We start from the raw sequence: 26,827 nt of genomic DNA, 5'->3' as shown, positions 1-26,827 counted from the left end.
TTTTCCAATCTTTCCACAACCTAACACATTCTTCTTTGGAGTTCATATCCAGAACTGCACACAGTAATCAAGATGTCAGTTTATCACTAATTATTTTGTTCTCTTTTTCAGTTTTCTGTTGTTCCTACTGCTGCTTTATATGTAGTTTTCTATTCTGTTTCCACAGTATCCAGAAGTTGTTTTCTTTTTCTTTCATAGTAATTCCCATCAATTTTTGTTTTGCCTTTTCCACTATTTCTGAGCACTACCAAGTGTTTGAAAAGAAACATGTACTAGAATGACTTCAAGATCACTTTCATGAATAGCAGCAATCTCCTTGGAGCCCAGCACGGAGCTTTTTATCCCATGGGCACTATATTTCTCAACAATGAATTTCATTAGTCATTTTATCACAGCTGAGAGCCCCCAGTGTTCACTCAAAAAAAAGGTGTCCCCTTCAGATAAATACGAAACAACTTGCCCTGGCAGTTCAGAATATTCACATCAGATTCTAACTTTTTTAGCACAAAGAACAGTAGCAAAAATGTCCACTTGTAATTTGCAAGCACGTATAGATTAACTGAAATGGCTGGTGGGCAAAGATGCAGCTACAGGTGAGGCCCTCTCTTAGGCTGCCCCACTCTCTGTCCTCCACAAAGAATTCCTAGAGTTGGGGTATTTAGGGTAAAAATTTTAGTGCCTAATCGTGCTATCTGCAATTCTCAGCTACCGGTTACCTGTAGCACCATGACTCATCTTCATTTCAAGACAGAGAAAGAATTATTAGTGCCCTACAGAAGAGTCAGCTTTTACCTAAATAAATAAAATACCAACACTCAGAGAAGGACAACTCTGCTAGAAACAACAGAGAGACTGACTGGGTCAAAACACCTAGTCCTTTTCACAAATCTGATGACTGTAGCCTGACTGTTCTGTAGTCTGTCCTCTTCTTGCAGCAAGGAGAAGGCTCTGCTACCTTTCTGATACTGTACTTTTCTCATCCTTTCTCTGCTCTGTGTGTGAGTTAATGGTAAGACCTGGGGGGGACATCTCTGCAAGTAGCAGATGCCCTGGAGATGTGCAAGTGGGGTACTGCTGTGATCTTCACCAGCTCTGAGAAAAAGTCAGTGGAGACTTAAAATAGTTTGGGATTTTGGTCGTTTGTCTGTATTACCTTGTTAATTAACAACACCTATCTGATGCAAAGCTGAGGCTTTAAGGTCACTGTTCACTACATGAGAATGCCAGCAATGTGACTGTACAGCAGCTACTAACTAGAGAAGAGCAGAGTCCTAGCGAGTCCCAGAGGCACTTTCAGGGGATCTGAGAAGTTTATTGAGTAGTCTGCTGAGAAGATAAGGTTGAGGAACCAACACTCCCTGGGTGACAAAGACCCCAGGAAAACTTGTCTCTCAACTGGTCTCTTCCCTTTGGGAATTTCCCTGGGAAGCAGTAATCGTGAGGGGGAACTACCAGAATACTGTCCCCTGCCTAAGAAGCTATTCACAGTAGTCAGCACTTCAGGTAGAGCTAGAAAGTAGGAGAGAGTGAAAGAATGGAAGAATGTTTATTCACAGTGACATTACTATCCCATCTACACAGGAGTAAAAGAGAGAAACATGAAGACAAGTATTCAGACTACAGCAGTCTGTGTATCTGTAAGCAACAAGGGATACTGAACAGGGGGAAATGCAAGGCTGTTGAAAAGATAAACTGAGCAGGTAGGTGTAATGCACGCAGCAAAACAACAACAAAAAAAGGTGAGAAAGCATCAATTTGTTAGAATTATTTTCCATTTCCTGAAGGTGAGAGCAGTAATTTTGGATAGAGATTAATATGGAGTAACACAGCAACCCCTGCACCTTATGTTCATTGCTACTCAAGATTATCCCACATCCAGTCCCAGACACTACAGCAGAGAAAGAGCCTTTTCACAACATCCAGGCCTGATGTGCCCTAATAGAGAGCTTATCCTTTGAGACACCCCTGGAAGCTGTCTCCTAACAAGAAAGCAATGAGTTTATGCTTAGAGAAGTCTCTCAAGATGAGCTTCTGGCAAAACACAACATATCTGGTCTTTCAGCAATTAGAAGAGCAGACACAGAGAAATCAGAGCCCATCAAGTAAGAAAAAAAGGTTTAAGTGGTGCTTCTAGAGGCAAGCCCTTGACCGAAAGGAGAGTCAGCACTGTCATAAGCCAAAAGCCCTGGCTAACACTGCCTATGCCTATGCATTTCTGAATGTTTATGTCAGGGACTGTAAAGGCCTAATCCCTATCTTGAGTTAAATCTCAATTTACTGCTTTGAAACTAGGTGAGTGCTTGCTACAAGATGCAATCCATGCCCCAGAGTATTATATGATTTCATCTCAGTGCACCTGTTGAATATTTTAAATCTCTCAATGATTCTTTTGCATTTGTTACTTACAAGAGCCATACCCCACTGCAAATAGGTCCTTGTACTTTGGATTCCTGTAATGAGAAAATATACATAAGATTGCATTTATTATTAACCATATAGTTTCACAGAAACGCACAGTATCACACATTAATATCAGAGTCCATTCTCACAGGACTGCATACAGTCTTGAGGGCTTGACCCTTTGAACGTGTGCACAAGTAAAGTTTGTGTACAAGTAATTCTTCCAGACTCAAGATGTATAAAAAATAGAACATCAGAAGACCACAGCAATAGATGAAAAGGATGAAAAGGGCACAGACAGACATTATGTCAATCTCCAGCACTTCTTATCCATTTCATAATCATGGAAAGTTTACTTTTAAAAATGAGGTCTTTGAGGAAAGGAAAAAAGACAGGGAAGTGTCAGTTTCCATCTTTCAGGGACAAGAATAAAGGAGTTTCTAAATTACAGCAGAATAATATCCAATAAATTTACTTTCCCTATCTGTTATTAAATAATGAAGGCTGCTTCAAGAGAAAGCTATGAGTTCATGAATTCAGGATCATTCCCCAGACCAGGAAAGGGAAATTCCCTACTGACCTAGCTGATGAACAGTATACTTGCTGAGGCATGCTGACTATGAGCAATTAGCCGTCTACTATGTTTTCTGAAGCCCCTTTATTTGAAAAACATCTACTTTCTTTACAACTTCTGGTCTGTGTGGACAGTTACTGTAAGGTTTACATGAGATAAAGGTCAGCGCTGTTGCTGTCCCTGAGCTCACACAGCACAACCAGTGGATAACGATTCCGTGAAATGAATGTATGTGAAAATTATCTAATGAGTGTTTTCTCTGACTTGCTGTTCTGAAATGGTAAAATAAAACCACTTCTCTTTTCATTTCTCCTCTCCTTTTTCACTTGAGCTAATACCTAGGCATCCTAAAGCTCTTGTTCTATCCACTAAATGCACTATCACTGCTAACAATGTGAGGAAAAAAACTAGAAAAGCTTATTACATAAGGCAATTTGGTGTTGTTCTTCCAATTTCAGGGCCATCTTTCTGTTATCATTTCCTGAAGACAAGAATAACAGCAGCACAAACTACCTATAAAAGATGCCATTTCTCCCAATTTTACATGTATTTTTACTGTTATTTTGTAATTCTCATACAACTACATCCTTGATATTCTATTGAAGTATAATTACTGCAGCAGCTTGAAAGGACAGAACAATCCTTCTCTGTCTCTCCATAGACCCTCTTTGGGAAGACACATATGTGTTGACACTGGCCCACAAACAAGAGAGGGGAGGCCTGGCTGCAGGGGAGCACAAGGCAGGAGCTGACTACGTGTGTCACATGCTCAGTGCATTAACTGAGCCAGTTCTGTGGAGATTCAAGCATGTTAAAAAGTAAAAGGACTCATTCAGGTCAGTGATGAGTGTTTTTTCATGGTAATAACCATGGCGATAACATCTCAGAAAAACAGAGTTGATCTGAAAGTATCAATGTTTGGTTTTGGTCTGACCAGAAATAAATATGCAAAAGTAGACTGCGGGGTAAGTGCCTACTAAACTAAACTGTGTAAGATCCCAGTACACAAATACCACTGTTGTCTTGGCAGCAATTGAGTATGTACCATAGACGTCTTGTCTGGCACCAGTGCCTCAGCATCGTATAGTCTATTGTGATACCTGTCTGGCCCATGCAGTATTTTCATTTCCCTTTCTATTACTTTAATTCTTTTGTGATGATACTTGTCAAAAATATAGCCGCTATCCCTTCTCCTCCCCTGGACTTTTCAGGATTGATTCCTACAGCATATTGTGCAAAGATATGACATGTCTATCCCAGCTTTCCCAAGAAAGGACTCTTCTTTGCTCTGCTAACTGCACTTGCTTTGCCCTAGTGCTGCTTAGAGCCTACTGTGCCTTCACCCTTTGATGAACGGCACAAGCCTGGCACATTCAGCCTTACACGAAGTGCTTTGCATCCAGAAGCACCAGGCATGTCTAGGTGCTGCCAAAGCAGATGATTGTAATTATCCAAAACAGGTGCCACGACATTCAATTCCACTCCCCTGTGAACAGCTGAGAGTAAGTTTGTAATAAAGACACTTACCAAGAGATGGCAGTAACTGCAAGTCTCTTGGTTTTGTCATACTGGAACTTCCAGAGAGGGAGGAGGGTTCCTTGCTGGTCTCTATATTCATCCGAGGCATCCTCAAAATATTTAAAATCTAAAACAAAAAAATCAAGGAAAAGGTCCCGGTGAATAAATAGGAAATAAATCAGCATCGTCCAGTGCCAGGGAAGCTTTAAAAAACACTGTTATGCTGACAGCCACTGCACAACCCAATTATTAGTATAAAAACTGTCTCAGTCCTTAAGTCTCAACTCCAAACCATCACCTAAGTCCTGTAAATGCATTTTACCAAGCACCAAGTCCTCATACAACAAAAGCTGATGATCTAAAAGCAGACAAATGATGAACAAGAAAGCAGAAGCCCAGGGCGAGGAGTGACCTCAGGCCACCCCCAGAGCTAGATGAGGCCTTCCAGGAGGGAGCTGTGCAGAGACAGCAAAACCCTTGCAAAGTAACATTGAGACTGAGTATGTCACTATGGCTGGAACCTGTATGCCAGCAGAGAGGTGCTCGGCACTGGCTGCTGTCACCAGCACCTGCATCTGGGAGGGAGCACCAGGAGGGAAGGGCCACAGCGACAGCAATGCTGACCAAACTTGCTGGCCACAGCCTGCTCAGAGCAGGGCTGATGTGGCATGCCCTTTGAATGCCCGTGGTCTGCTGCCCTGTTTGTCTTGTGTGAGTCAGCAGGTTCTTAGCCCTGCTCATTTTAGCTCTGTTTCTCTAGTCTAGTCTACTCTACTCTACCCTTGCTACAGCTGTGGCCACTCATCTGTATGAGTTCTGGCTTGAGGCAGAAGCATCTCCCAGCAGGGCCATACCTTGTGCAATGTCATCAAATGTGTTCTGATTCACCATCCGCTCCATTATTTTAGCAGCCTTTGAGATCTTGGTTATATCATCACTCTGTTGAAAAGAAAAACAGGGAAGAGAAAAGGTATTTTCTATCTGTTTACAGGTCCTTCAGACTTTGTGTGACTGAAAAAATTGAGTCCTTTGATCTTGAATACAGGATAATTTGAAGCTCCTCACACCAGCACCTAATGGTAAGGGCACTTGGATTAAGGCAATGTCTTTATTATAAGTTTAGCAAGATGTCATCCACAGCTGAGCTGCAGTAACTTCAGTGTTTATTTGTGATTTAGCTCAACTGTAAGGCACTTCTCTGTGAAGGCAGTTAGAGTCTTGCCTTCCTCAACTCATTCAAGCTACCTCAACATGGGATGAGCAAAAAGCACACACATGATCCCTCCCCACCTCACTTGATATTAGTTCATCAGCTTCAGTAATGAAATCATAGATGCTTGATCATGCATGAGCATACTCTCATCTCTAGCTGGAGTGTTTTAAGGTCTCATGTGTTAAGTAAAGATCAAGGGATTTAGAAATCCTTCAGTCACTGTGTAATTCCAATTTGATGCATTAATAGATACATAAACTCATACAATACATAACACATAGAAAGGATAGTTTGCTGTCCAGCTCTGGTGGAAATTGTTTTGATACTGTGGAAAATCCCATCCTCCTGGCCAGGGAACACCACAAGTGGGCAAGCTTGCGTATGTGAAGGTATGCAGACATATAGTCTTATAACCATCTTCTTACTAAACTCTGCTCCTAACTATTTTTTGTGTGAATGTGCTCTGTATCCTCTGTATGTGCAAACACTAGCAAAATCCCAGATGGATTAACTGGCAAGTAAGACAAGAAGCCTGGGTGCCAGCAACTGGAAGGACAGAGCTTCAAAGTCTGAGGACTTATGCTGGGCCATAAGGATGATGCCAGCACACCCCTGCGCAATGATGTAAGAATGCCAAGGTGTATGCAAAGTGCTCTGACAGCATGCTGCTCCAAGGACCTGAATCCCCATCTAGTGCTGCTGCCCCAAGCCCTATCAGTGTTTCAAAGCCTTTCATCTTCAGACCCCTGCTAGGTACTGATGGCTGCCAGCACAGCATGATTTCCTCCACAGTGGCAACACTGAAAAGAAACTTGTCATCCTTGATACAGCTCAGAGAGTGCCCTGAACATGAAAAGAAGAAGTGAAGTGACTTGCCAAAACTATGCTGCACAGTCACAGTCAGAACGAAGAACATGACTTCAGATTATGTGCATCCCAGACCTCTGCTTGTTTCTTGGGCTCTGCACAGTCTCAAGGGAGACTGAGAGTTTTGCTTCAAAGAGCATGAAACCCAAAGGGCTACATAAAGATGACAGGACAAAGGAGGAAAAAAAGCAATTCTGTAATCTGCAACGCTTGTTATAAATCCATAGTTTGCCTACACCTTCAGTAATGTGTGCAGTCGTCTTCTACCATCTGAGAAAGGATAAAGTAGAACTCAGAACCAAGTTCAGAGAAGGGCAACAAGAATGGTCCAAGTTTGGAATAGTTTCTGCACCAGGAAAAACTGAGGCTAGGACTTGCCAGTCTGGAGAAGACATGGCTTGGGAAGACATGAGACAGGTCTATGAAATCCTAAATGGCCCAGAGAGGATGGACAGGGATGGACTGTTCACTGTCTCTTCTGATACAAAAAGTAGGGGTGTCAAGTCAACCTAGTGGAAGTCAAGTTGAAAATAAACAAAAGGAGGTGACTTATAGAAGGATGACACATCTGTACAACTCCTTGTCAAAGGGGTGCTGTAGATGAAAGAAAGGTTTCAAGGAAGACTGAACAAGTACCTTCATCTACGTGCCAGAGAACATCAGGCTTAGGAAACAGACGAAAATAGTTGAAGGCTGGAAGAATATTTGGGGCTGGCATATACTCTTGCTGTGTTCTTTCCCTTCCTAACACATTCACTTGTGGTTAGAGCCTTCATCTGAATCATTGTGCCCACTGTCATGTTCTTCAGGTTTGCCCTGGGTCCATGGGAGGACTTCTTGAAAACAGCACAGAGAATTTAGTGTCATGTTCAGAATTTAAGAAAGCGCAGGAGAAGATATTTTCAAATTTTAACACAGTATGATATTTCCTAGACATTAGGGATTCATAAGTAATAAGAGAAATTAAAGAGGGAGAGAAAGAGGATGCTTGAAACATCTCCATTACAAATCAATACTCTCAATTGCTGGGACTTCTCTCTTTTGACTTTTAAGTTGTCATTATTGCTTCTGCCACAATAAGACCCGCCTTCCTCTGAAACACTTCCTAAAAAAAGCAATTCACCAGTCCAGAAATATTGGGATCATGACTGTAAAAATGTAATTGGCTGTCACCAGCATATTCTCTGAGTAAGCTTAATTGACAGAGGTTAACTGTGGAAAAAGTTACAATTTGATTTAGAAAGAGAGAAGCACAACAAACACTTTTCTTTCCAACACTGTAAAAGTCATAGTTACGAGGTATAAAGAACAGATCCCCTGGAGTCCTGCTGTTTCATCAAGTGCGATAGCTGGGCTGTCTTCCATTCACTTGTTACGCAGGGAAAAATCTCTCTTCTGTTTTAACATGCACCTGCTACTGGAAGGAGTTGGGGAAGAACAGCAGTGCTGTACCCTGCAGACATGAGCAGGATCATGGCTTTTGTTCCCTCGTACATCCAAGGAAACTTGCACTGCAAGCATTCTGATTTTCCAGCCTGAGACATCATTCTGGGCTGAAGATCAGAAGGTAAGGCTTATTTTATGTGTTCTCAAAGATGAATGCTAAATCCTACTTCATCTATAAGTTTTTTTTCTTGTCAGTGGAAAGCAGACTTTGAACAAAAAGCCCCTGTAAATACAGAAACAACGTATTATTCAATGGAATTTTTCCTGCAATGCAGGAAACTCTCCAGATGAATCAAAAGAGGTTTAAGTCAGCTTTCCTGTTAGGTAGCTATGCTGTTAGCAGTGCAGCCATGAATAACTACATTTTTGGCATTAAACTGGATCACGGTATGTTATTTTCTCATTGGATCCTGTCCTATTTCAGGTTTGATTTATTCTGTATGTTACTGAAATAAATCTTTGGTGGATGTAATAGGCCTACTTTATCCTTTTTTTTTTTGAGACATGTGTTTGAAACTCATTTTATTCTTGTAGGCCAACTCTGGGCTAGCTAGCCAAATGTAATGAGAGCTCATCAGTTATCAAATTTGTTTTGTTTATTTCTGTGCATAAATTATTTTTAGAACAGCAATAAAGTTAATGGAATCATATGTAAGATGGATAATGGGCTAGTACTTTGAAAATAAATGCCTTGATCTTGCTCTACTATTCATTAACACTAATTGCTTCATATTTGCCTCTCAGCAGCTGGCCAGTTGCAATGTGTAACCCAGTAAACTGAAGCATGAAAAAAGGCTTCTGCTGGTGTATAACTGCACACCCAGAAGACAAACCGCACCCTAAAACCAGTGCAGTAACTGCTCATATCTCTGGCAATACATGTACTGGCAATACTAGAAGAACTAAAAGGATGGTACAGGGGTGTTGTCACCTCTTTCCCAGCGCTGCAAACACCCACTGCAAATCCCAAACAGGTTGAATCCTGTCAAGTAGTTATTCATTTCCAGAATTGTACTCATCTGTTAATTTTCACTGTTTGCTTTTAATTCTGATACTCTAAACAGCAGATTGAAGACAAGGGAGTCGGTAGGAACTCATCTACTCCTTGGGATGACCAGGAACAGGTGAACAATAATGTGAAGTTTAATTGCATTTGAATTTCAGCTGTTATGTAAAAAATAATTGTGGTCATCCAAGAGCTTCCAAATGATAACTATGACCCTGTGGACTGGGCTGTGTCACCAGGCATATCTCAGAAATGGGTAATGCTATAGTGAGATAGACAAGTCAGACAGGACCTCACATGATTCAGGAATGCACATTTCTTTCTCTCTCTCTGTTAAATATAAATTTTGTTTGGATTCTTTAAGAAATTGTTCAACCACTTCTGCTTCAGCAGAGATTAGAGACCATTCCAGCGGAGTAAAGTTCCAGCTTTAACATATTCCTAACTGGTTCACATTCATCTGTATTTCTGTGGACACCATCCTCTGTCTTAGTAATTCTTCTCCCTCTCTGTTATCTACCTCAGATTCCCTCTCTATCTTTGCATAACCAGATAAATATGCTGAGATTTTTTTAGTCTCTTGTATTCAAGCTTTCCACTTATATTCTTTTCCATATCTATGCAGGTTTATAATCTATCATCTCTGAAAAGGGGTGATCAAAATCATATGCCTGCACCACTCCAGATAAGGTATCACCCCACCTTACATAACAGAAATAGTATTTCTCTGCTATCCCTCACAAAATATACTCCAGCAATGCACTTGTCTTCTCCCAGCCACATCACAACTCACCAAATGATAAACTCATATTTCTCCCCATCATTTCAAACTGTAAGCCCTCACCTTATCAAAGATTGCTTTGATTCTTCAAAATGCACAATATTCCTCTCCACCAGTCCCTCCCAGTCTGTACTAACAACTGTTCTGGTTTATCTAATAATTTCCTAATGGCACTATAGCAATAGCTTTACAGAACTTCAGCTAGATTACCTTTACTTTCCGTGTTAAGGGAGATTACAACTTTTCTCTTGTAAAAGAAAGATGAGATTATTTGGACACAGCCTACCTTTGGTACACACATGCTATTTTATTCCAGTTTCTATTTACTCTCAATTCTCTCTTCTTTCTCTCCATATTAATTCTATTGCCTCATATACTGTTAAAGGTCAGACTAATTGAACCATTTATAACATCCTTGTTATATTCCAGTTACATTGCTCCACCCCTCTTTAGATAGACTCATTAAAAATCCTTACTATCAGACTAGTGATTTCATGCTTTGTCACCTCAGGGTGAGAGGACCTAGCCTTCATCAACTTAATTGCACTAAGCTCTTTGCATTTTGCTTCTACCTCAGATACTGTCATTTCTATGCTCACGCAACATGAGGAGGGTTGTACTGGATCAGACCAAGAGTATCTCTGGGCCAGGATCCTCTCTGTAATCAGAGCCATAAGCAGATGGCTCAGGAACAGTAAGAACAGGACAAGCAGATACAGCACTTCTGCCTGGTTCTCTCTGCTTCCAACTATTTTCATCTCAGAAAATGTTGTATCATTGCTCTTTGATATTCTGTGTTCTCCATGTTCTGTTTGCTGCCTTTATTGAAAACTGAGGAAAAGTTTAAAATGTTGTATCACTGCTCTTGGATATAGCATATCCTCTTCTCTCTAGATCCATTTGAGTAATGGACATATTGAGAGATTTCCAAGAGTCCCTCATCATAGTCTCCATTCAAACACTTTCTGTCATTCCAACTTTTATTCACTCATACGTTTCTTTATATCATTCTCATCCTTTCATCTGCTGGAATCCCTGGTTATCCCTATTTCTTTTTCTGTTGTCTGCCTCTCTCTTCTGCTTTGCCATGCCACATCTTCCTTGCTTCTTCTCCTCATTCTTCAGTGCAGTGCATGACTTCATTCTACTTCTTTTCCCCTAGTGAGGAGCTCCTACTCCACAGTCAAGTGGAGTAGAAGCTAAGAATTGACTCCACTCCTGTCAATTGACTCCACTCACTCTTTTTTTTCCTCTCCTCTCCTCTCCTCTCCTCTCCTCCCCATAGACCTACACATGACCACATGTAATGCCTGTTGTAACTCTGATTTTAGCCTTGGATTACTTCAGGTTGCATTTTTCCAGTTACAACTGGAAAATTCAGCAGGTTTTTCATACACTTCAAGCTAGTCCACCAGCTTCCCAGAGGCCCTCAATTTGGGACACTGTCTCTGCATAAAGAAGCTTTCCCTTTCATTTTTCAAGTGTATTAACTTTCTGGATTCCCTGCAAGCCCTCTGGAAAGTGCTAAGAGTGAAAAGCAAAGCACCAAAGGGAGGGATCATGGGTGCCTGGATTTCAACTTCCCACTGTTGTCAGTGGAGCATGCAGCAGGTTTTTTACAATATGGTTTCACTGGTAATTTTTTTATTTCATTTTCATCATCAGCTCATAGCAGTCCACCCTTTAAGCCCATACTTGTACCATTGACTTCAGGCTTAATTCTCCAAAATGTACTCAGATGAAAGGTTTATGTTTTTGAAAGGACTATGAATTTCAGTGGCAAAATTCACAGGAAGAAGCCTGTCAGAACATGTTCCTGGTCTGTTTATACTATAAGGCTTTTGATGGCACAGCACTGCTAGGGTAGCTACACCAGTCAAATCCTCTACAGTTGAATCAGCCATATGGTATGAAAGTGCTAAAGCCAGTTTCAGGATCCAGTTTATATCACATAGATTTATCTTAGTTATGTTGCTATATCTACACCTATTCTAGGGGCAAGCTAAGAATTGACTTCCATGATTCTGTATCATAGTTCTCAGCGCATTTTGCTCCAGTCATTATAGAAATTATTTCAGTTTGCCTTCTACATGGTTTAACTTATACTGAGGGGGTGGGGGGAAAGTAACCACCCACAATTCTGTATGGATCAAACTCTGTTAAACCCTAACAGAAACTTCCTGAACCCCCTGAACACATTCCGAAACATGAAGAAAACCTTTCAGGGTTGCCGTATCCTATTCTCAGTGCTTGAAGTGGGATCACATTTTTAAGATGGGGATATTGTCACTTCAGGGGAATGAAATGTGGCATCCCTGAAAGGCACTCCTAGGCTACTCCTGACAGAGCAGCCTGGATTAGGAGTCAGTATCACCTTTGCAGCAAGATCACACCACCAGCTTGGAGCCTGGCAGGAGTTATGATACCATGATATGGCTGGGCTGGGAAGCCACACTAATGGAGGCTACTCCAGTTCAGCAGCCCTTGCCATTCACCCTGCTACTCTATAGGACTCAGGGTGGCTGACATCCTCTTGGGATGATCACATCACCATGACTGAGGTATCACCATGCTGTGTAACTACTGATTGTGGCATAGGACTTCAAACATTGGAAATAGCCATTTTTGTCACTTTCCAACTAAACGAATAAGCGATGCATCAAAGATCCCCCTGCAAATTAGGTCAAGCCTCCCAGAATCATTATTCATTTTAAGTATGTAGGCTTTAATTTCAATTAAGTATTATTAACTTTTATAGAAATTATATATAATATAACATTTAAATGTATATAACTAGAAAAATATAAATTATAATTCTATAACATCTTTAAAATAATAAAAAATAGTGAAATGTGTTCCACTACAGTGATTTAGTAACATTTTGAAAGAATCCTAAATTTCTCTGCCTTTCACATTGGAAGATTGTACCTAAAACTTCTGCATCACTTGGAATTCCTTGAAAAGTTACACAGTGTTTCTACTTATGTCATTCTTTTATCCCCCACATCCTAATCAAAAATGAGACACAAACATGATAATGCACAACAAAGAAAGCTATAAATCTCACTTGGAAATCAGGTTCCAAGACAAGATTATGGCTTTACACTGTTTTGTATTCCCATAAAAGTACAGCAAAATGGAAATACTGTTTTGGAAATACAGTTCCTAGCAAAAACTATTTTTGCATGTCTTAGGGTTACTTGCCAGCTGAGACAACTAGCTACACAGCCAACATGACTTGCTAGATTTCAATTGACTTGCAGTATGGATGCATCCACCACCACCACTCTGAGCAGGCTTCTTCGAGCATTATGAAAAGTACCTGTAACTCCAGAGAGGTTAACTTCCTTCCCTTCTTCTTCTCCTCTTCTCTCTTTGCTATCTGAGCTTTTGGTTTGTCTTTCTCTTTTGACCTTTCCATTTTCTGAAGCTCCTCCACATAGGCATCATAGATCTCCCACTGAGAGACAGACAGAGGCAGGATTTATCAGGACCTGATTATTCTCCAGAAAACAGCCATCTACACCATCACAAAAATATGATAGTCCTCACAACAGTAACACCATCACTGGAATTAGCTGAAGACCACTGGCTTGTTGCATGAAAAGTGAAGGATTGAAGCCCAGGATTTTTAAAGCTTGATGTGGCATGTCTTACATATTAAGAACACATTATTGTATTCTTAAGAATTCCCTTCCCCCAACACTCATCTTGTGGCTTTGACTCCATATCTTTTTTGTAGGACATTCTGTTTGGCTAATTTACAGTGTTTAATAGGAAACACGCATTAAACATCTGTTTTATGACATTTTTCTTGTGGTGTTGGAAAATTAAATTGTAGCTGCTTAACACAATTCAAATCTTGGACTCTAACTCTGCAGCATATGAGCAAACAGAAACTGAGAGCAGTTTTACATCTTCTGCAATGCCACATGCCAGGAATGTCTTACTTGAGTAGAAACAAAAGTAATTTTTCTACTTAAGAATTATTCATTAGTGTTGGAGTGCTAGTACTGTATCTGAGGCAGGCACATTACTTTCAGAACAAAAGGCAATCTAATTCTGATACATCAGCTTAGGAGAGGGACTATGATTCAAACACAAAATATAGAGTAGAATATTGGAATAAAGGTAGCAGAAACCTTTAGCAAAAAAACCTGCATTATGTTGTAAATTTGCAGGCGAAACAAGGTGGAAAGATGTCCCAAACACCAGGGAAAGGACAAAGACGATGTGATGAGACGAGTAGAAGGAGCAGAACAGGAAACTTTGGAGGAAGAAATGATGAGCATAAGGAAAAACAAGAAAGAAAAAGGGTTAAGGAAAAACAAGAAAGAAAAAGGGTTAAGGAAAAACAAGAAAGAAAAAGGGTTGAGGAAAAAAGAGCTTATGCTAAAATATTATTTTATATCACTCAAATTTTCAACAGAATAAAAGGAAATCGAAGGAACACTTTTCCTATTAGTCTTCAAACATTTCATGCAAAATTTTAGCAACAGCCTGATTATCTTAAATAGCTCTGTTCTCTCTAACTCTCTAACTCTCAGGTCATCTCACTGTCAGAAAAAAATAAAGTCCAGCTGGAGAGAGGGAAGATCTCAATCTAATTACTCTGTGATTTCAAGTTCAGGAATAGGCTGGGTTACAGTTTTCAGCTTGACAGAGACACCTTCACTTCCCTTTCTTTCACTTTCCTGTAACAGCATTTTTTAATTTGCTGCCATTAGCTTATACTTTCTTCTGGGTGTTCCTGTAGTACACTGGTAATGAAACGGGATTTTCAATACCAGTTTGGTACACTGGTTTGAAACAGTATTTGCATCAGTGCCAAACACAAATAAATTTTGTAAATATCTGTGAGAATTAATCAGCAGAATTGCCTGGATTCCCTTCCCAATGAAAGGTATGCATAAAATATCAGGCAAAATATTTTTTTTTTTTTAATTTTTAAGAGATGGAGAAAAATTTGTATAACAATTATGGAACAGTTCATCATGAATAAACAGGCACATTCCCACTATATAAAATGGAGCTAAGTCTATTGCAACAGTCTTAAAGTGGGCCTTCCATGTTCCTTGTGCTGTGGTTCTCGTTGGGTTCAGCTTTAGGCTTTACATATACATACAGCTAAACCGAGACAAAGTAAAAACCACAATATTCCAAATTCTTAAAAACACTCCCCAAAACTCCATGAACCCTTGTTAATTCCCAGCTGTACAAAACATTCAGAGGTCTCCACTCTCTAAACACAATGCTCAAAGTGGAGCTAGCATGCAGACATGTCTTAAGTGCTTTTTCATTATTTTGTTCCTGCATTTTGAGACCCCATTGAACCTACTTCTGATGGGATCAGCTGATGAAGGTATCCTGCAGCTGACCAGGTATTGAATGCTGGATCACAGCTCCTCCCAAATAACCAGCTCACTCACCACACAGTGATGAAAGATCTTCAGCAACAGAAGAGTCCCTACCCCAAAGACATCTGGGTCCCCAGAGGAATCAGTGCCTGCAAGAGGCAGTTGCAGTTGTGGCCCTGTTCCTGCAGAGCTCAGCTGCAGTCCACCTCTCGTTGAGTCCAGAACCATTCTCACACTCTAGTTTCCCCATTTCTACTCCTTTAAGACTCTCTAAAGCAGACTGGCCAGGGTGGCTGGGAAGCAGTAGATCAATGAAAAGCAGCTAAACAGAGATACTTGACCTTAAATATATAAACTATTAGTAAGTTCACCCATTAAGGCAGAAAAGAGGGCCACACTACTTTGGTCTCAGATTTAAACCAGAGATCAAAGCCACAGTATGGGATTTCATTCCACTGCAAGGATTGCAAACATAGAAATTTGTTTTTTATTTTCTCATATCTCAGTTTCCTAAATATACTCTGAAAAAACTTTAAAGGTAAAAAGGATATACCTGGTTAGCAGTGGCTGAGAAATTTTTACAAGGTGTAGGCTCCGATTGACACGCTCTTTCCTGAATAAAGAAAAAGCATAAAGTGTAATCTTTGCATTCAAACTTTTTGCAGTGACATAGTCCAACTGTGGAAACAGCCGTCTCATAGCAGGTGGTTATAATAATATTGACCTAAGATTAATTCAACATCTAAATGACTCCCAGAGCACTTCACAAACATTATCACTGATCATGCAACTACAAATAGATTTTCTTGTGGACCAAAAGAAGGTTCACAACACCTTCTGGGTTTTTTCTGACATCCTTAAAATATTTAATTTCAGTATTTCATTTTGAAGGAGTTGAAACGGTTTGTTTCACCGCTACTGTTTCAAACATTCTGCTACCAGTCACAGTATCAGTTACAACATCATAGAATCATACAATGGTTTGGGTTGGAAGGAACCTTAAAGACCATCTCATTCCAATCCCCCTGCCATGGGCAGGGACACCTTCCACTAGACCAGGTTGTTCAAAGCCTGATCCAACCTGGCCTTGAACACTTCCAGGAAGGGGGCATCCACAATTTCTTTGGGCAATCTTTCCAGTGCCTCGCCACCCTCATAGTGAAGAATTTCTTCCTTATATCTAATCTAAACCTCCCCTGTTTCAGTTTAAAGCTATTACCCCTTATCCTGTCACTATATGCCCTTGCAAAAAGCCTCTCTATAGCTTTCTTGTAGGCCCCATTCTGGAAGGCTGCAAACTGGAAGGCTGCTATAAAGTGTCCCCAGAGCCTTCTCTTCTCCAGGCTGAACAACCCCAACTGTCTCAGCCTATCTTCATAGGAGAGGTGCTCCAGCCCTCTGATCTTCTTCCTGGCCCTCCTCTGGACTTGCTCCAACAAATCTGAAATCCTACCAAATTTGAAATACATTAAAAAGCCACTTGGGTACAGCATCAAAACAAAAGAACAGAATGATAACCTATGAACAATTCATTTGATGTTACTGAAATAGTATTTTTGCCACCCTTACATCAACATTCTGAAATAAATGAATATATTTCTGTGAAACCTTCATTTGATGGAACAGCATTTTCTTTCAAAACACTGTTGTGTCAGGACATTTTTAAGAAACTGCCTGTAGCATTTCACTGACCTCTGAAATAAAGCAGTCTCAGGGGTGGAAACTGCACATCCAGTACAGCACACAGCAGTACTTCACAGCTATTTAAGGTCTATATTCTGCTTTCAAAGGCAGAATCACACAAAGGCACACAAGCCTCTCCCCGTAAAATGAATCAGAAGAGAATATGCAGATCTGGGGACAGAGAAATAACAAATCCCATGGCCTTCACTGGGATTTTTGAAAGATGCAGAATCTTAGCTCAGACTTTGCAGTAAGCACCCCACTGCTGCATAAACTATCCTGAGATCCTCTGTCTCTAATAGGCAGAGATGGTATTCCTTCTACGACACAGTAGCTCCAGCAACACAGTAACTCTTAGATCTCTCCAAGCCCATCAGATGTAAACGCATCTCACTTCAGGTGTAATGGCTGCAAGAAGGCAGGCAGGCTCCCTAGGGAAGCTGTATATACTCTGATTCCAGGGCAGCAAGGAAAATGAGAGAATTTTCTCTCTGCAACTTGTATTTCTGATTCAGAAAGCTCCTTTTTCAGCACTCAGCTGGGGGCCAGCATCACCAGTACTGCTCGGTCAGGAGGCCCTGTGAAGAAACACTCACTGGGAATGGCTGCAGGCTCTTGGGTCTGTACTGATTGGAAAGTGCATGCACAGAGTGGGAGGGAGATGTAACCTGCAGCAGCAGTAAAGATTTATCATACTTATGTGGGTCTGTTACTGTAGTACCTGTGCTTAACCCAAGAGTAAATACCTTTATCTTTTTCATAGAGGGGCACTTATATCCCTGCTCCATGGGTAAGAATTGAAGTACAAGGCCATAAAGGGACACCATGGCAAAAGGAAATTGAATTCATGGATTCCAAACCCTCAGCTGCTACCCTAATCATTGCTCTATACTTTTTCAGATGAGAAAAGACATGAAAAATGTTATTTCCAAGTAGAGGTTTTAAGGATTTACAGTAGCCCCAAAACTTCTTGTAGGCTGTCCAAGAATCCATGAGGCAAGAAATTTTCTGTCACCATTTTCATCACCCCAAATGTTTTATTACAGTAAACCACTATTTTTTCTCCTAATAGTATCTACAGAGATCACAGGATACGACATAAACACAGATGATCCCCATGCCCTCCCAAAGTATCTCCAAGTTACTGAAGGAAATGGCAGCAGCAGCATACCCGCATAGGGTTGTTGAGTGTCCTTGAAGCTCTCTCAATGAAGTTGAACTGGTTTGCAAGCTTCTGCTCCTTCGCTCTTGGGGGAGGAGGCTCTTCTGCCTCTGCTGCCTCAGCTACTTCTGCTGTTCCCAAACCCTCTGCCTCTTCCTCACCCGCAGCCTGCAAGAAAATAGAGCAGTGACTCCACCCTGAAAGAACCAGACATCTCTTTGCTTCTTCAGAAGCACTTCTTAGACTACTGGATTCCTGCTGCATGGTGAAGTAGACTACAATCAAAGATTCAATATTTGAGATGGAAATTAGGAGACTTCCAGCAATCACAGCAAGGAGATACTGTAACAGTATCTAAACAGGAATATGGAAAACGAGGAACTGAAGTTACTTTAAAACAAAGCCTGACATAAGTGAGAAAATATAGCATGACTGCCTTTGATAAAATGGACTCAGGGACCAGAAGACTGAGTTAGAGTCCCACTACCCTGTGTTTTCATTTCCTTGCTAGACAAGGAGCTTTTTCTGAAACTAGTCTGAACTTGATTCCAGGGCCTGACACTGTGAATAAGAACAAAATTCTCACAGCATAGTCCTTTCCTGATCAGCCAACTGCCTTTAAATCAGGCCAGTGCTTATTTCAGGTAGTTATGCCTGCAGCTTTCACCCCTCCACATTCTGGTTTTCACCAATTTCTCTTTCAGGAATGAACATACTGTCCAGGAGTATTTCAGATCCCAGCAAATTACACTGTATCTTGACATAACATCTGGATAAAGACAGACCTGGTGTGTCGGGACTTGTCATTCCCCTGCACAGCTTCTCCAAACCAAAAAAATGGCAGGAGGACCCCAGCTGTTCAGTAGAATCTGCAGGATCTCACCTACAGCAGAGACATCTCAGGTATAAAAGAATCAATCACAGAAGCTTCTCAGCAATCCCATTTTATAATAAAGGAATTTCAAATCTCATATTAAAAATAAAATGGACAGCTCTCAGCTGACTATGGAGAATTACCTGAGTATCTCCTGTGCTTTCTTCATCTTTAATCTCTGCCTCTTCAGATGTTACTGCAGAAGTCTCAATAGGAGCCTTTTCTGGTGATAGAAAATATAAGTGAGTAAGCCCAGGATAATAGGACATAATATTCCATATTCTGCAGATTCTTCTATCTTCTGAAGCATTAATATACAGATGCATTCTTTTCTAATGCTATCTCATTAGACAATGCAGTAACCAATCCCCAATTTGAAGCGTGATTGTTTGCTCAAAGCCCAAAAAGGAAACAATGTTATTACTAGAATAAAACTGCAGTAATTCTGGCTGGACTGAAATAAAAAAATCTGATTTCAACTCAAATCAAACTTCTAAAATCCACTTCTGATCTGAGTAGCTTTGTTTCTGGGTATCCCTTCAGCTCTGGACCTTTCTGCCCTCCAAAAATCGCTGCAATTAGGTACAACCATGAAGAATGCTTTCAAGGTACATATAAGTTATAACATGGTTTGTTCTTGTTTATATGAATAAAAATGAATATACTAGAATCATAGAATCATAGAATCGCTTTGGTTGGAAAAGACCTTTAAGATCATCGAGTCCAACCGTTAACCTAACCCTGCCATCCCACCACTAAACCATGTCCCTAAGCACCTCATCTATCCTTCTTTTAAATACCTCCAAGGATGGGGACTCTACCACCTCCCTGGGCAGCCCATTCCAGAGCCTGACAACCCTTTCAGTGAAGAAGTTTTTCCTAATATCTAACCTAAACCTGCCCTGGCGCAGCTTCAAACCATTCCCCCTCGTCCTATCATCTGTTACCAGGGAGAAGAGGCCGACCCCCACCTCCCTACAGCCTCCTTTCAGGTAGCTGTAGAGGGCGATCAGGTCTCCCCTCAGCCTCCTCTTCTCCAGACTAAACAACCCCAGTTCCCTCAGCCGTTCCTCGTATGACTTGTGCTCCAGACCCCTCACCAGCTTGGTTGCTCTCCTCTGGACATGCTCCAGCAATGCAACATCCTTCTTGTAGTGAGGCTCATATTCAGCCGGCTGTTGACCAACACCCCCAGGTCTTTTTCCACCAGCCAGCTTTCCAGCCACTCTTCCCCAAACCTGTAGCGTTGCATGGGGTTGTTGTGACCAAAGTGCAGGACCTGGCACTTGGCCTTGTTGAATCTCATACAGTTGGCCTCGGCCCATTGATCCAGCCTGTCCAGGTCCCTCTGCAGAGCCCTCCTTCCCTCAACCAGATCAACACTGCCACCCAGTTTGGTGTCGTCTGCAAATTTATTGAGGGCACACTCAATCCCCTCATCCAGGTCATTGATAAAGATATTAAACAAAACTGGACCTAGAACTGAGCCCTGGGGGACACCACTTGTGACCGGCCGCCAACTGGATTTAGCTCCATTCACCACAACTCTCTGGGCTCCGCCATCCAGCCAGTTTTTAACCCAGCAAAGAGTACACCCATCCCTAGATGGCCATGAACCGCCAGCTTCTCCAGGAGAATGCTATGGGAGACTGTGCTGAAGGAGACTGTGTCTTGTGAGACACAGCCTCAGCCTTGTGAGAGAATGATAGAGGTCTATATTCCAATCACAGCCTTAAGTGTGTAGTCATACTAGCATCAAGCTGCTTGAAACTAGCTGGTTTGGAATCTACAAAAAGAACTGCCAACAACAACAATCCATGCTTTCATGGCATTGAAGATCCTATTGACACTAGTTGAAATCATCATGCACATTTTGTTAAGTTTAAAATAAAAGAGGCACCAACCCTTAGAAGCTGCAAGTAACAATAATTCTCAGGAGCTTATCCAGTGTTATCATTGTGCTTTGTTACCACCTTTAGGGGGACACGCTTTACGGCACAACTCCTTTCACAAACGGCAGAAATATGAGAAAAGCGCTAGGCAGTACATCTTTCCCTGCTGAAAATTCAAACCTAGGACTCTTCAGTATCAAGAAAGCTTTACAGCCTCTGATTAAGGTGTCTTTTTGACTGAAAACATAAGAATGGCGACAATAGCTTACATCAAAGGTCCAACTAGCTCAATATCTTGTATCTCACATTGTCCAGAAGTAGATGTCCTAGTAAGAGTGTAAGAATTGGTCAAGTATATGGTAGTTTCCTGAATGCTCACCAGGCTCCAAACATTTCTGCTTTAATACTTTAAAACATGGCTGAAACTTTCAAAGCAGACTGAGTTTAGACATGTACATCCAACTAATGGTAGTGGAAGATGTTTAAAAGGCACTAAATAGGTCTGAAAATTTCAATGGTAGTGTTCACATGGCTCAAAAAGCCTGCACCATTTTCTACACCATGGCAAACATCTGGCTGATTGTTTTTTCTCCTTTTGTTTCCTGAGAAGGACACAAGCCAAAGTAGGAGCTGTCCAATTCTACGGTGATGAAGCATAATCATTCCTTCATGCTGAGGAAGTGGTCCCCGTGCCTACCTGAATGATTGTTTTCAGGAAATAATCCTACCTGCTGCAATGCTTAACCTGATACTCTGCCGTCTGCCTTCATCTGAATCTTTGAGTATCATGTTTCCATTCAAAGAGAAGTGAATGGCCATTTGATCCACATAGCTTACTGGCTTGTATGCTCGTTCCTACAACAAAGAAAAAACCAACAAAATCAGCATTTAAAAAAATATTTTAAACCTGAAATACTGTGTAGCCTGAATTACTAAAGTAAGAAGATCCATACTGATAAATATATCTTTGTTACTGGCAAATTTACACTGAATTTCTTCCAGCCAGTATTTATATCTCAGGACACTGAGAGCCATAAATTAAAAATACAAGGAAAAGAAGCAAGAACACGAAAGCTCTAGTTCTCCACCACTACCACAGCAAGTGAGTTTAAATGTAGTTCTAGTGGACCTCTACTACACAGCACTCCCTAAGACACTCTCATGTCCTGTTGCACTAAGATCCCTGAATGAGTTGTTGTAACTATACAAGAGCAGCACCATACGCAGAGAACAGCTCTGGTCTGGAGACAGTATGGTCTCTTAGAACCATGCCCAGGGTATAAGCACTGTATGAATTCAGCTGTTTGCAGCTAGCTTGATTAGCATCTGCTTGTGGACCACTGTACAGTGCAGGTACATACCTAGGCCCACTTCAGTCACTGTGGAGGATCTGAAGGTATGGATCATTCATCATCTGTTTCTGTCCCATAAATACAAAACATCAACTCCAAATAGAAGAGAAAGTGACCTTATTTGTTTCCACAAGACTGATTTCCTTTCTCTGGTGATCCCATGTAATGGTTGGTCAAATTAGTTACAGTAGCACTGAGATGTGACAAGCGCAGGAATATTTCACCTGGTTGTCTGCTCCCTGCCTAAGGTTGGGGATAATCCAATGCCAGAGCTGGAGGAGCTGTCCCTGTGTCCTTTCTTTCAGGGGTTGTAACCCTTCCAAGGGAGGAGTGGGATGCAAAGCCATCAATCCACTCTACCCCTGTGGCAGCCTGTGTTGCTAGCTGTACATGCTATTGGGAGGAGGCTGTGCCAGGATAATGCAGCATATGCTCTGCACACAGAAATGAAGGTGTGACTCTTGGATGTTTCCTGGCAGTATTTGATGCACCTTCCCCTGCTCACTCCTACTCATCATGAATAGAGCTCTTGTCAGTGATTTCACAAAGCACATTTCTGAGCTCTCCTATAATTCAAACAACTGAATCTTCATGTGAGGATACTGAGGCATAACGGCCTTACAGACTGAGTAAAGCATTGCTTTTTGTCCTCTAACCACCACAGAATGGAAGAAGTTACCACCTGACATTAGCTGTACTAATTATGTTTGCTGCCAGATCTTGTTGAGTAATTGTTATATCCTACTTCTGAATAAATATGTCAATGCTTTTAGACTTTTACCCTCTGCAAAAACCCTTTAGGAACCATTGACAGTAAATATGTAACAAGAGGAAGCCACATTAAAAGGAAATTTACCTGTCTATAAATCAAAGGGAAACATAAAACCAGTTAATTGCAAAAAATCTCATCCTGGTTTTACAGGTCACGCCACACTTACTTTAAAGCTGTATCTGACGATATTCTGGGGAGCATGGGGATTATTAGCTGTCAGGATGCGTGTAAATTCCTCTTTCAGTTCCTTTGGAATGGAAACAAAATAGTATAATAAATAAAACTCCACTGTTAATACAACATACAGCATACAAAAATCACCAGGTTCTTTATGCTCAGTTCTGTGATGTTCAGTTCACTGCATATACCTCATGTGCAGCCAATGCCTCCACAAGAACAATGCTTAGAGCCAAGCTGGCTCACTGTGGAATCCACTACAGTCATCTCATTTCCTACCACAGTACTTCAGTGGGCTTTCTTGAATTCTTTAGCTGTCATGTTAATTGTTACCTAACCTATGGTAGCACTTGAAAATGCTAGCTGCATTCTATAGGGCAAGAAAGACAACCCATGTCTTGAAGCTTACACTGTCCAAAAATAGACAGTGTAAAGCTCAGTAACAGTGCTTGCAGGATCAACCACTGAAAAAAAAAACGAGTACTAGTGTTAACTGTTTTCACTACCTGAGTGAAGGGAAGTATGAATGGCTTCCCTTCAAGAGCTACTTGAAGGACAGGGAGCAATGTTAAAGTTTTACACACCAGTGAGAAGAGAGAGACAACTGCAGTTGGAAGGGTGACCAGCTGCAATCGTACTGAACCAAACTGAGAAGAAATGGCCATAAAACCTCTTCCTGTCCTGTGCTTCACACACAGGCACCTGAAAAGCTCAGGGTTGGCTCTGCGGTCCTCCTTATCTGAAGGAAACCCTGGCCCCATTCCCCTCTTGGATCAATTCTATGCAGATACATTGTCTTAAGGCCAGAACTATATTTCAAAGTACATTGTCCCTGGTTTTCTGCTAAAAGCCATTTCAATTTATGCTACAGGTACCATACTTTAGCAAGTACTGGAGTTTTACTCTCACAGAATTTCCTTCAAAACAAATGGGTAAGAGGTAGGCTTCAGCTTATGGATTTTTGTACACATCTCATGACAACTACAGGCACTGTTTGACTCACAGCTTCAGTCAGCTCCAGTTGATCTGGGGGCTTGACTAGAATCTTTCCTGCCGCCCATTCATCTACTCCCTCTCCCGCATCAGTGGAGACATCTTCATCCTAGCACAGGAACAACAAGCCCATTAATGCACCGAGACTGTGACTGTTTTGCTCCCTCCCAAAGCAGCACTTCTCCAGGCACGAAGCGAGGAGGAAAAAACAGCATTCTGTCCCATCCCGTCCTGTGTCCCCCTCCCCGACGCCACCTGTGCTTTCAGCAGAGCGGACAACCCCAAATGGCAGGCGCAAATCTGAAGACTGTTGAATGGCTACACTTGCCAGCAAGAAGAGTTCAGTGGGTTGGAGGAGCTGCTTTCTGAAGGTAACTCCTGGCCTGTAACAAATCTCCAATAACAAACCCCAAGTAACCCCACTTCAATTTCAGTTTAAAAGTTGGCAATTCTATTTCTTTTGACCATATAACACCCAAATGAGCCACACTTTAGGACTACCCAAGGGCACAAATCAAGGACCTCCAGTTACTTCTGAAGTGCTATTCTATGACCTGTGCTTAGAAATTAGTTCAAGATACAAAGCTGCAGTCATGTGGCTCCTGGAGGAATGTTAACCATTTTCTTGCAAAGGCCAGCGGGTCTGCATTCTCCCAGTGCAGGGAGTTGCTCTCCTTGGGCTGGGCTTGAGTTGATGTCATGATATGATATCATTAACAGGAAAATGAATCACTGCAGGGATGAATTTCAATTAATTGTCATTAAACTGACAGAACACAAAGTTGGGTATGTTCTCTTAATCAAAGTGTTTAACTGCTCCAGACAAAATTTCTCCCTCAGTTTTAAACGTGTAACGGGTTGATTTAAAATAAATCAGTCATTCTTTCAAATATAGTTCTCTCAGGTCTGCTAAACTTTACAGCCATACAGAGCTGCCAATGAGTCCAGGGTGTAAGCGCAGGCTGTTTGCAGGTACAGAGACTGGACGCAGCAGAGCTTTGCTATCTGCAGAGCAGCACAAAGCTGAAAAGCACAATGCTGTGTAAAAATATGCAGTGGCTGAAAGTAACAGAGAATTCTGCATATGCCAGGCACCCAGGGAAAGTGACAGGCTGCAGCCTTTTTTTTTTCCCCCAGGGAGCTGAAATGAGGCAAGCCATAAGGAAGGTCAGGCACTCTGATACAGAAGAGACTATAACAGCAGAACAGTTGTTTATGATTTAATGCTCCCCACACAAACAACTGCTGGTAGGACATTTATCATACACAATTTGGTGCCAGTTAGTTCAGTGCTGTTTTCCTTAGTGAAATGGATAAAAAGTGTTGTGGGTTTAACATTTTTATTTATGTTTTTCATTTAAAAGTAAATAACTTCCCATTTTTAAAGGGTCAAAAGAGGAACATTTAACAAGGCTGTGATTTGTCCTAAGAAAGGGAAAAGCTGTTTATCACCATGCCTATTTAAAGGCATGTAAACAGTCCGTCTTCCATCCATGCCAATGGAGCTAAATAAGAAGGTAAATTAAATAAGGATGTCGTAAGTATTTATTTGCCCAACAGTAAAAACATTATCACAAGGCTAACAGTCAAACAGTTAAAGCTATTTTCTCTAATGCTTATATTTCTATGTTAATTAAGTGAGTATGGGCTACCTTCTGTATTTTCTAAACCGAGTAGGCAGTTTTCTCACAGTCTATGTCGGCCTATCTTTTGGAATTCACATCCGAAACATTCTTTTAATCTTTTAATCTTGCAGTTTACCTAAATTGTGTCTTTACTTTAACTGCTGTTTTTATTCTAACTTGCTAGTGTAATCCCTGTCTCAGTGGAAATCTAGAGCAACCCCTTACTGCTAAATCAATTGGAATGTTACCAATTCCATAAATCATGCCATTGTTCAGACTGAATCTAGTTTGCAGCTCATAGATAAAGAAAGGAAAAACATTTTTTAAGACTTGTGGATTTGTGGATCTTACCCGTTTTTTAGATACAGCTTTAGCAGGTCTTGGTGGTACTGCCTTTCCTCCTGAAGGTCCACTTTGTCCCTGAAGTGAGAACATACCCAAGGTAAACCTTCTAAGCACCTTGTTCCCTAATTTAACCAAAACAGAATAAAAGTTTAATGTGCTTACTAATGTTTGCTGCAATAGTATGTTTCAAAACACAAGTATACCAGTAGTTCATCTATAAATCACTTGATTGAAAGGCAGTCAATTTTCATAACAATTGTTGAGTCCCCATCCCTGGAGGTATTTAAAAGGCAAGTAGATGTGGCACTTAGGGACATGGTTTAGTGGTGGACTTGGCAGTGTTATGTTAATGGCTGGACTTCATGATCTTAAGGGTCTTTTCCAACCTAAATGATTCTATGATTCTAATACAAGACAGCATTTTATCAGCATGAAGAAACGCTAGGCTTTACCCTTATTACTGCCTACTTGTGACACACCTAAATGTCACACATATGGGGTTCTAGTGCCTTAATCAAACACACAGAAAGGCTGCTCTTGCCCCAAATGCTTGTATGTCACGATGAGCCCACAAAAAGCAGATCCACACTTACAAAGCCATGAGTGCTGAAAAACCATGGAAAACACTGAAATAGTTGCATACGGGGAGCCTTACTGAGTACTGCTAAGGGAGATTGCCAAGACATTAAGGAATAACAGAAGGACACCAGTGACAAAGCTTTATGAAAACTTTACAGAAAGTGGGAGAGGAAATGAAAAGGATCCTTTTGAGAAGACGCTGAGGGACAGA

At 41.1% G+C, this 26,827-nt stretch overlaps 1 protein-coding gene across 1 annotated transcript in view; it reads right to left on the bottom strand.

Moving 5' to 3' along the window:
• DNAI1 (dynein axonemal intermediate chain 1) overlaps window positions 1-26,827 on the bottom strand; it is a 151,829-nt gene that overhangs the window by 111,324 nt on the left and 13,678 nt on the right. Inside the window, exons 2-12 of the mRNA XM_009647339.1 lie at window positions 26,044-26,112; window positions 24,078-24,176; window positions 23,064-23,144; window positions 21,502-21,628; window positions 19,025-19,104; window positions 18,017-18,175; window positions 15,716-15,775; window positions 13,128-13,265; window positions 5,347-5,431; window positions 4,502-4,619; window positions 2,407-2,450 (exon numbers count right to left, since the gene is read on the bottom strand). Coding sequence (XP_009645634.1) covers window positions 2,407-2,450; window positions 4,502-4,619; window positions 5,347-5,431; window positions 13,128-13,265; window positions 15,716-15,775; window positions 18,017-18,175; window positions 19,025-19,104; window positions 21,502-21,628; window positions 23,064-23,144; window positions 24,078-24,176; window positions 26,044-26,112 — 1,060 coding nt within the window. The remainder of the gene's footprint in view (window positions 1-2,406; window positions 2,451-4,501; window positions 4,620-5,346; window positions 5,432-13,127; window positions 13,266-15,715; window positions 15,776-18,016; window positions 18,176-19,024; window positions 19,105-21,501; window positions 21,629-23,063; window positions 23,145-24,077; window positions 24,177-26,043; window positions 26,113-26,827) is intronic.

Source organism: Egretta garzetta, unplaced genomic scaffold (assembly GCF_000687185.1).
Source record: "Egretta garzetta isolate BGI_Z169 unplaced genomic scaffold, ASM68718v1 scaffold59, whole genome shotgun sequence".
Classification (NCBI taxonomy): Eukaryota; Metazoa; Chordata; class Aves; order Pelecaniformes; family Ardeidae; genus Egretta; species Egretta garzetta.
Note: the sequence above shows the minus strand (reverse complement) of the source record. Positions and strands in the feature narration are given on the sequence as shown.